The 11,380-nt window shown below is 37.3% G+C and overlaps 2 protein-coding genes across 2 annotated transcripts; one reads left to right on the top strand and one right to left on the bottom strand.

Moving 5' to 3' along the window:
- The first annotated feature begins 5,577 nt into the window (after nt 1-5,577).
- LOC101293247 (protein FAR1-RELATED SEQUENCE 7-like) lies at nt 5,578-8,235 on the top strand. The gene is made up of 3 exons (XM_004290073.1): nt 5,578-5,737; nt 6,373-6,824; nt 7,860-8,235. Coding segments are annotated over exons 1-3 (642 nt in total). The 5' UTR covers nt 5,578-5,736; the 3' UTR covers nt 8,049-8,235.
- Nucleotides 8,236-8,302: 67 nt separating this feature from the next.
- On the bottom strand, nt 8,303-9,771 carry LOC101292949. Its single transcript, XM_004290072.1, has 2 exons — nt 9,548-9,771; nt 8,303-9,435 (listed from the first exon to the last, which is right to left on the bottom strand). The coding sequence occupies exons 1-2, from the start codon at nt 9,553-9,555 to the stop codon at nt 8,862-8,864; spliced, it is 582 nt and encodes a 193-aa protein (XP_004290120.1). The 5' UTR covers nt 9,556-9,771; the 3' UTR covers nt 8,303-8,861.
- Nucleotides 9,772-11,380: the final 1,609 nt, after the last annotated feature.

Raw genomic sequence — 11,380 nt, 5'->3', positions numbered from 1 at the left:
AGAGGTGATCTACTCATATAGACCTAAGATATGAACGGTGGAGATGTAAAATTATAATCAGGAAGTTGGTGTAATGTCATATCCCTATAAATGGCTTAAAATAGGGATCCCTCATTGGAAGGGCCCTGTTATATTATATATGCATACATGAATTAAACTTGTGAACATCTAATGTCCCACTTTAGAACATGTGTCTTTGGTTAACGTACAAGTATGTGTGTTGGTAACTTAAGTTAATACAATCTTTTTTGTTACCTATGTTTATGTATCTCAATCAAATATTACAACTGTATGCATCGAAATTAGATAGATGAGCACTAAACTTATAATCGGTGTCATTATGTGTTTGTCATTGCATCTTTGTTTTTTTTTTTCTTTCCTGTAACTCTGTAAGTATTGAGAAATTTACATAAATCATTCATATGAAATCTGTAGATTTCAGAGATCAGTGAAAGTCTGTGATTAAAAATCGATGGTTTTAAGAAATCAGTGAAAGTCTATGAACTTTTCAAAGAGTCTATAGACTTTTTAAAAAGTCAGTTGATTAAAATAAGTCTGTATGAATCCAAATACAATACACCCCCCTAAAATTCCAACTTTATGTCTTTATAGCGTGTCCGTGTCCCTCACTTTGAGTCTTCTAAAATTAGAGCTCAAATTTTCGAATGTATCTAAAAAAAAAAAAAAAAATCGGGAATCAAAGAATGATCGTAGCTAAAAACAACTGGACAGAAAGATTAGAGAAATTCTTTCGTGGGTCGGTTGTGCCACCTGAATTGTGCGACTCACAAGTCACAAGACGATACGTGTTTTTTTCCCCCAACTCTTCTTCTTCCTTCCTTCTTGTTCTCCGGTGAAACCGATCCCCTCTGATCAAACCTGTAATCTCTTTTCTTTTCTTTTTTCCCCTCTGCCCAGCCACCACCGCAAAGTCGCAAACCTGCAATAACCCCTGCCGCCTCCACCATAAGCCTCACCACTCCAAGCTCGATACAACCCGTTGTCATAGCCTTGCAGAAACCTTCTGCCGTCGAACCACGCCTCCACCAACCACCAACTCGTGTAAAACCCGTTGCCACGAATCCTTATCACTCGTTGGCTCGTCGTAGATCCAAACAAAGCTTCGTTGGGGGAGGTGATCGCCAAAAAAGAGGAAGGAAGGAAGAAGAAGAGTTGTGAAAAAAAAAAACACGTGTCAGATGTTGGTTGGGTGCGCATGTGCTAGGTGACACGACCGACCGACCAACGGAAGAATTTCCCGAAATATTATATTTCATTATCACAAGTGCTGGACAAAAAAAGAATAGCTTCTAGCATTTTGAAATAACCTAATTTTTTTTAGGTGCGTCTATTGTCACCTCACAAACCACTTTACACACCCCACATGTTGTTGATTTATTGAAATACTAAAATACCCTGATGTAAAATTACAGCAAAGGATAATAAGTTGTTACAAATTACAATTTTTTTTTCTTTTTGTTTTAGATGAACACAAACTTCATAAACTCTAACCCAGATTTATCATCGGTGGGGAGTCTGAAGACACTACATTTAACCCGAAGATAAGGTAAACTGTTTGTATTTCTTTTTTCTTTTCTTTTATTTTTTTCTTTGTTGGTGATTTGTCTATTTGTTGGTGATTTGTCTATCCTTTTACTCATTATTTCTCATGTCGACTTTGTATCAAAATTCTCATGGACAATTATTGTACTGTATTTATGAACAACACATAGATCAGTTCAAAAACTCAAAAGTATGGAAGGCGTTGCTACTAGAGATACATTTATGCATCATGATATCGACTGATACCATTGAGTTATTAAATTTGAGAGTTTTTTTTTTGTTCTTTAACTGAGATTTATATTTTAATGTGAATTTTTTTTTGTTCAGTTGGTGATTTTACTCACCTTAAGCAAATCTAAATTTGACAAATTATATAGGGTGAGAAGAGAATGTACGATGAACAAAGTAGAATTGAGAAAAATGTATTTTTAGGTAAGGTGCGTCTATTGCCACCCCACGGACCATTTTGCTCACCCCATGTGTTGTTAATTTATTGAATGACTAATATATCCTAATGTATAATTACAACAGGAGACAATAAGTTGTTACAAATTACAAATTACAAATTTTTATTTTATATTTTATAAACACATACTTCATAAATCTTAACTTAGAATTTATCATATTCGATCTTTTTATGAAGTCTGAAGAAGACACTAGCATTCAACCAAAGATGTGGTGGACTGTTTGTATATATATTTTTTCTTTGTTGATGCTTCGTCTATCACTTTACTCATTATTTCTCATATCGATTTTGTATGTAAATTTTCATGTCTAGTCGCTTACTTATATATATTCTGTCACATCCCGACCCTTATATTTTTACCTTATTTACTAGCTTGATTATAATAAGAATTTTACCGTCCCCATCATTGAAGTAATAGTTTAATTGGTCCCTAGAGGTAATTTAAGGGACGATTAATTTCGGAGAATTATTCGTGGGAGAAAATATGACGACGGTAAAAATGGTAAATTTTAGCTAGTAAAAGGTAATTTTTATCCGGGTATTATTTTTCGGGGTGTTTTATTTTTTTGGAATTGGGTTGTTATAAGCTTAGGCCGGTTTGGGGGGTGAGGCCCAAACCCATTTTCTCTTTTCTTCTCTTTTCTCCTCCCGGTTCTCTCTCTCTCCCGAGCCCCTCCCGCTGCCCGGTTTTCCAGCCATGCTCCTGCCGTCGTCCGGCCACCATCTGCCGCCTCTCCATCTCAGTTCGGACCCCCATCTCCTCCTCTCCCTCCCCGGCCTATCCCCCGAGCCTCTAACCCGCCGGAAGAGGAGAAATCCCGCCGGAGACGCTGGGAAGCATTTCGCCGGAACTCCCTCCTCCAGCCACCAATCTGGGCAAGTTTGGTACGGTTTTGTAGCCCTCCAACCCAGCAGCCTTGCCCTAAAAGGACTCACTCCCTCTTGAGCTAGGTAAGGAGAAATTTGAGGTGGAAGTTTTATGGCGTTTTTGATGTTTTTAGTCGATTACCCTAGTTAGGCTTGGAATTGGTGTTTGTGCTAGTTAGGAAACTTGTAGAGCATGATGAGAGGATTATTCTGTCAAAAATTTCATAGGTTTTGGAGGTCGCCGGAATTGACCTCAGGCCGACGCTGCCGGCGGAGCCGCCGCCGCGGTTTGGGAGATTTTTAGGGTTTTAAATGTGGAATATTAAGGGGATTATATGGATGTGATTTATGGAATTTTTGGATGAGATTTGGATAGGTTTGTGAATTTCCGAAGTTTGGTATTTTTGGCGGTTAATTAATGTAGAATCCGGCCGTAGGATTTAAGTCGTATTTTGGGGAGGTTGTATTTACGACTGTCGAGTATGATATTTAAGTTCGGATCGTTTCGACTTAAGAATATCGAAGTTAGGCAATGATGAGCATATTTATGGCTCTCGGGTAATTTTGCCTATTTTGATTAAATATTGGATTTTAGTGGGGAATTAATTATATTTTTGGAACAGGACAAGAGGAGGCCTGAGCAGAGGAAGCCTCGGAGCGTCGTCAGGCTTAGGCCTAATTAGTGAGTGGACTTTTATTTTAAACAATGTGCATGCAAAATAATTTATGTTGTTAGAGATTAACCGAAATTGAGAATTTCGGTGAGTATGTATATATATATATCCATATTTGGATGATTATGAGAATAATATGTATATGAGAGAATGCTAGCTAGCTATACGTGCTTTTCCACCATACTGAGGTAAAATTCCATTATGGTGCAACGTGAGTGTTAGACGCAATCGTCGTAGCCTTATATAAATATAATAATTTATATAGGGGATATGCGCATATATATATATATATATTTATACACCGTCTTTTCCACCATAATGAGGTAAAATGCCATTATGGTGCGACGTGAGCGTTAGACGCAAGCGTCGTAGCCTTATGTGAATTTTCTATTTGTCTTATTTGTTTCAAGAAAATTCATACAAGGGATATGACGAGTGTAATACATACATATTTTATTTTAGCCTGAGAGGCTCTTATTTTTGAATTGTTAGTGACTAGCGCGGCTAGTCACGTTTTGATAATTCGGTAAATCTTTAAAGGCTTTTGAGCTGGTTGCATGTCATTAATTGTTTTTCCATTGAAGATAAATCGGGAAAGCATAAAGATTAATTTTCCTTTAAAAAGTTATTTTTGTCCACTCACTCTAACGGTTTCAAATGTTTTCCCCTGGGCCCTTCTTTTTAAAATGCCCAGTCTGCAGAGTTCGGGTTGGATCTAGTAGGAGGCTAGGCATAGTCACCCGCATTTCCGCAAGTTTTCATCAATAGGTTACCTGTTTAACCTACTAGTGTTTTCTTGTTTCCGCTAGTGTCTAGTAGCTCTGAATACTTTGGGATTATTGTATATTATGTTTAGAATTTCTGAAGGATAATTATGTGATGTTTGGACGTGTTGTTTTAAGAGTGTAATTTGGAATTTTCGAGTTAGGGTTGTCCATTTTCAAGAGAGATTTTCTCAATCTTTTCAGTAAATTTTTCTTGGAGGTGGTCCCCGCACGACTTACTCCGGGTTTTAGGGTGAAATTCGGGGTGGGTCGTGTCATATTCGATTTGTTTTTTTTCAATTAGCGTCAGAGCTTTTTCTAAGTAAAGTTTACAGACATTGTGCATCTTGATATCGATGGATATCAATGAGTTGTTAAGTTTGAGAGTTTTTTCTTGTTCTTTAATTGGGATTTATACTTTAATTAATGTGATTTTTATTGTTCAGTTTGTGATTCCACTTACCATAATGATATTAATCTTATGGTTTTCTTCAATTTCATTTTGTTTTTGGAGTTTAATGGCTATTGGAAGAGGCTGATATTGTGTGTATTGCAAATCGGTGAATAAAGTAAATTTAAAATTAAAAAATATATAGGCGGGGTGAGAAGAGATCGAATGTAGGGTGAACAAAAAAAATTTAGGGTGAACAAAGCAAATATGAAATTGAAAAAAAATATATGTAGGGTGAAAAAAAAATTTAGGGTGAACAAAGCAAAAATAAGAAAATGGTATTTTAAGTATTGTAAATGGGTGAACAAAATAGACATACAATTAAAAATATATAAGTGGGGTGTGAAGAGAATGTGGGATGAACAAAGTGGTTTGTGGGGTGACAATAGACGCACCATTTAGGTATTATTAATAGGTGAACAAAATACACTTACAATTAAAATTATATAAATGGGGTGTGAAAAGAATGTGAGGTGAACAAAGTGGTTTGTGAGATGACAATAGACACATAATTTTGTTTTTAATGAAAAGAAATTTCATTAATTTCATAGCTAGAAAAGAGTATACAAATTTCATATACTTGCATCATACATCCATGATCAAGTAATTTAGAAATAACTAGCACATCTACTATAATATTGATGCTCACTTATTCAGTGAGCAGTGTCCGGTAGCATTTGATTACGATTAGATTATGTAAAAAGCCTAAATATTATAGAATATGTACAAAAAAAAAAAAAAATCTTTAGAGACTAAAGTGCCGCCTGGTCTTCCCCACATAGGATCATTCCTTCCATCAGCCACATTAACCCCCTCTGAAGTCTGAAGTTTGAGCTCCGACCTCTGTCAAGCTCTTCCAACCTCATTGAAACCCAAAAAGGAAGCACCTTTTTGCCTTTTTACCAGTCTGGAGCCAAACCAAACTAGTGGGTCTGGATCTCTCTGCCTTCAAGTGAGCTAAACATTTTTCATTTCTGTAAATCCGTACTTGGTTTACTTTTTACAACAAGCTTCGATTATGAAATCGGTTCTTCAATTCACTTTTGCTTTATATGTGTTTGGAAGTCCTCTATGTTTTTGACTGCTGAGAAGTTCTTGAGAAACCCAATATTAGCTTGTTCTTGTATTTGTTTGAAGCCAAATGGAACTTACTACATACCCAGTATTTCTAACCATGCTTAATTGAGTTTCTTTGACCTTCCGTTTCGAGCTGATTTCGGTATCATGTGTGAATTTTGGTACAAAGGAATGCCCTTTTGAATAATTGGTTAGCCTAGGATTGTGGTCCTTGTAGTTACTATCCTGAGAACTGTTTTCCAGTAGCAAGTTTACATACCATTTACATCTGTGAAATGAAATTTGATAGGTTTTCGTTTATCGCTATAGAATACATTTCTTTGAAACGCCAGAAACTAGTTGACTTATTAGTTATTGCTCTGAGCCTATGAGTCTATGACATTGTAATGTGAGACTTTGTACAGGTCAGTGTGTCACCTAATACTAGTGTTGGTAGAAAGAACGATTTTATCTCTTGTATTTGATTGCCGAGAATTGCACCCAAGTCTTATCACACTGTGTGTTTGGCAGTGGATGAACAACCATCTTCGAGTAAGGACGAGGATATGATAGAGAGTTCGAATGGGCAAGAGGCAGCTGCATTTGAGGGGAGTTCAGATATGGAACCGTATGTGGGTATGGAGTTTGAAACAGAAGAGGCTGCCAAGGTGTTCTATGATGCATATGCAACACATATGGGATTTATTATGCGGGTTGATGCCTTCCGGAGATCATTGCGTGATGGTAAGGTAGTTTGGCGTAGACTTGTGTGCAATAAAGAGGGATTTCGAAAGACGAGGCCCAAAAGAAGTGAGTCCAGGAAGCCTCGGGCAATCACAAGAGAAGGGTGTAAAGCAATGATAGTGGTAAAAAGAGAAAAATCTGGAAAATGGATTGTCACGAGATTTATAAAGGAGCATAACCATTCACTGGTAGTTACACCTGCAAATGGTCGCCGGACTGTGCTTCTTTCTCAAACACCTGTGAGTCCTCATTGCTCAATAATCTTTCTCATCATAATATGAATTGTTTTGTTGTTCCTTGTTTAGTCTGCGTTTGTGTGTTACTCAATTATGGTTTATGCTTAATACGTTATTCACTGCTCAGATGTACTGAGCATTGTGTGGCTTAAGTTAGTGGGTTATCTAGTTGTCGTCACTTCACTGTATTCCATTTGAATTTGCACCAAATGGTCTTGATCTACCTAGTATTTGCTGAGCATACAGCCATAGCCGTTTGGAGCTTTGACAAGTTGGAAAATTAGTTTTTCTTTGTGGGAAATTGGAATGTTAGTTTTGCTGATACAGCTAATGTTCTAGAATGAACTTTAGATTTGCTGCATTCTACAGCCTGTACGTGATTTGGTGCTTTTACAAGTTGGAAATTTAGGTCCTTATTATCTATTTTCTGTTACAATTAGGAAGGTTTTGCTAAAAGCCTAAAATACCAGATAGTTTAGTATGAACTCAAAAATATTGATGAAGCCTCTTTGCAGTCGATTTGGGGCTTAACAGGTTAGAAGATTAATTAACTTCTTGGCTTATAATTTGGAAACTTAGTATTGTTAATGTATCTTACATCATATAGTTTGGGTTCTGGTTCAGTGGATGGAACCGTAGATCCCCTTGCTCCGTAAGGTTTCCCTATGTTGGAGACTGGATTGTTTAGATTATTCCAATAATGTAGTTCATGTCTTCATATCATTCTCATTTGTCCATGATAAGCAACTCATGCTTGGGTAATAATGAAAGAGATAGATAATTGGCTTCCCACTTCAGTAGTAACTGGTATTAGAATTCGTGTGAATCTCATCCTGAGTATCTGCTTCTGTAATTGTAGGTCTCTGGATTCTAGAAAATCCACTTTAGTTGATAATGTTCCATTTTTTATGATATGGACCCATGAGATTCTTCAAAATGCCTCTTTGTGCTGTACTTTACATTAATTAAAATTCTATTTCAATCACAATGGTTTTTTACTATCTTTTTGGGTTTTCATTTGTGTTGTATACATTCCAGGATGAAAAAGATATGAAAATTCGGGAATTGACTGCTGAGCTACAGCGTGAGCGAAAGAGGTCTGCAGCCTATCAAGAACAGCTTGACATGGTTTTGCGAGAGATGGAAGAGCATTCCAATCACCTCTCGAGAAACATTGACGATATAGTTCAAAGTGTGAAAGAGATTGAATCAAAAAGGGTAGCTTAACACCCTCAAACACTACCAAGTCTGCAACACTCGTGCAGCTAATCATTTTTGTAAAATTCCTTCCGATTTGCTGCTGCAGTTGTTGTACTCTAGACTATAATTCTCATCTTTTAACTTGAGCTGGAACTCCTGTACTTGTAAAAATAACATACCTAGAAATAGCCAGAGATTCCAACTCCATAAACTCAGTCACTCATTTTGTTCGTATGTTTCATCTGACTTCCACTCATCTCTATTATGAACTATCAAATAAATACCCAGGTCTAAATTTTATTTTCAAACATCCCAGAAAATACAGATTAATTATACAACAGTCCAAAATACTTCTAGGAAAATCCTAGTCGCTTGTTCTCACAGATTCCCCGTCAAAATTGTTCTCTAGCCAAATAATACGCCAGAGAATCCAAAGGCCACAAAATCGGGTTCCAAGTGTTGCAGCACACCCTCCAGGGATCAATGCCATCATATGCCTCAACTTCACAATCCCATTGTTGTTGCTCTTATCCTCCTTTCATACATAGATAGATTTACGTGTACACAACTCATTTCTTTGCTTGTAGGTTTTGTGCCTTGAGCGTAATGCCTTCTCCCAAGTTTGAAATACTTTTGCCCCAGAAAATACGAGCATGAATAGTATTCTACACTCAAAAAAAAAAAACAAGTACGCTCTGTTTGGTCTAATCAATGTGGAAGTGGAACCAATAAGGCAATAACCCCCATAAACCCTGAAATGCATCAAAGTCCAGCATCCATAGCTCAAACTGGGTATTACAAATTTTATGGTAATTGAATAAGGAACTGGGTTTTTTTTTGCTAGTGAAGAAAAGCATAGATAGCAGTAGTGAGATAGACCAAGAGCGCCGAGCTGACCAAAACGACAAGAGCCGCAACAGAATGAACCGCAGATTTGCTCCCACAAGACAACATCCCCAACCGGATCTGAATCACATTCACCATCGACAACATTAGAAACAGACAACCCATGACGGATCCGAACGCCGACCCTAACATCCCGAACCTGAGGACCTTGAGGTTGATGTGGGCCCGGAAGGCCTCGTCGACGTCTTTGCTGTTGAGCAAGTTGATGGCGAGCTTGAGGCCCTGGGCGATCAGGGACGAGAAAAGAAAGAAGCTGAAGGAGACAACCTCGAAGACAAGAAGCTTCTTGGCCACGTCATTGCCGGCGTCGCAGGCTGTCCTGTTCTCGAGGCTCTTTTGTCCCGGAACGGTCAGGGACAGGCCCACGAAGACTGCGATGGTGAAGAGGGAGTTGACGTTGACCAGGCCGTCCAGGGCGGTGACGTGGACGCTTGTGGTGGATGAGGACGACGACATGGAGGTCACTCTTTGCTGGCCGGGGTAATACTCTTTTGGGTACTCGTCAGATCTGAAAAATGAATCAACAGAGACAAAAAGATGGTCAATTTGGTGGGTTTGGAGGGTTGTGGCTCAAAACCCAGAAATGAAAAATGAGAGGCTAGCTTTGTGTGGAGTAGTACTCATCCATGGTGGTCAAATTGCTATGTTGTACTTTGGTTTCTGCAGCTGCTTCTAGTATGGGTTGTTGGTGACTCAGATTTTGTGTTACTGTTTTATATTGTTGTTTGCTGGAAGGGTTTTTGTGTTTGTTTCTGGGGAGATTGACTGATTGAGGAGGAAATTAGAAGAGGAAAGTGAGGCAAAGGAAGATGCTTTCCTTTTATTATGTTGTGCCTTTTGAGATGGTTTTAAAGTTCCAAACTTCCAAGGATTTTAGTTTTTTCTTTTTCTTTGCTTTGTGAGGTGGGTGAGGGATTAAAAGACATTGAATTGGCTAAGGCTGTTTCAATTTTCCAACAGAATTAATGTCCCAACCTAAAAAAGTTGCAATAAAAACATTGACGAAGAAATGACGTTTGGCTTCAAAAGATTTCAAAAATTGTAGATGAATAAATTTACCTCTTTGGATGGATGTATACATTAGGAGCGTCATCCTTACTCCTTACCACATGGCGTTATGGTTGATCAATAGAAATGCAAAAGACTTTATGTTAATATGAAAGATAGTCGTGTTGTTTTAATGTGCAATACACATAATACTCTATTCATGTTTTTATTGGCCGGACGTACCGCTATTAGAATCCGAGACATAAACCCCATAATTATGAGATACTAACTTGCGTCCGCATCACTCCCTTCAAATCTACAACCCTTGGTTTATGTTTTATGCTAAAAGGTGGAGATGCTCTAACAGATAAAAATTCAAAGAGAAAGCAAACATGTGAAAATCGTGTAAAAAGAGCTTGGATTAGCAAGAATTTTCAATATAAATACAAACTAGCTGGGAGGGATTCTAACGAGGACTATTTAGTTAATGACTAGTTAAGGACTTTTCTATTAATTGGTTTATTACACTAACTTTTCAATCATATTTTTTCATCTCAACCGTTTAGTTTTTAGGTCTATATAAGTATATCACTTCTACAAATTTTTAGCCAAATTGGTGATCGTTACAAGCCCCCAAAACTGCCGGTGGACTTTTCCATTAACTGGTTTATTACACTCACTTTTCAATCACATTTTTTCATCTCAACCGTTTAGTTTTTACTTCTATATAAGTATATCCCTTCTACAAATTTTCAGCCAAATTGATGATCATTTAGGAATCAAACTAAATCAAATCAATGGACGATCCAAATTTGTTAAACAAGAGTCATTTAAGTTTATAATTAGTTTATCATATTTATGAATATCTTAACGATTTTCAATTTGAATGAAAATTTGTAGAGTTGATTTATTTATACATATCTACAAACTAGATGGTCGAGATGTGAATATGCGATCGAAAAATGGGTGAAACAAAAAAAAATCTTTAATTAGTCTTTAACTTAGTGGTCCCATTAGAACCACTCTCTAGCTAGCTAAACCCTTTGTTTTATGTGGCAATAATTTGAATATTTGATTGACTGGTAGCTTAAACTAGCATCCCACCAGAGGATAACAAATTTTCCATGGCCTCTTGCCCAAGAATCCTTCCCATTGACCCAAGAAGATATATACGTTTGGTTCTTGGACATGCGTCAAAGTTTCCATTCCCATACCAAAATTAAATCATAAATTCTACAATGTTCATTATTTGATATACAAGTGGCAATAAGAGTCGAGAGACATAGAGAATTAGTATACTCTACATTTTCCCTCTAGATGAGAATAATAGCCCAATATCTTCGAAGACTTTTGAGACACAAGGCAATCTTAAGTATGATATAGGATCTTTGAGTCCTACGACGGCGGCGTGATTGTCGTCATAAGTTTCTTGTTTTTTGGTATCGACTGCAAAGCCAGTCGGATTA

This window comes from Fragaria vesca, linkage group LG2 (assembly GCF_000184155.1).
Source record: "Fragaria vesca subsp. vesca linkage group LG2, FraVesHawaii_1.0, whole genome shotgun sequence".
Lineage (NCBI taxonomy): Eukaryota > Viridiplantae > Streptophyta > Magnoliopsida > Rosales > Rosaceae > Fragaria > Fragaria vesca.
Note: the sequence above shows the minus strand (reverse complement) of the source record. Positions and strands in the feature narration are given on the sequence as shown.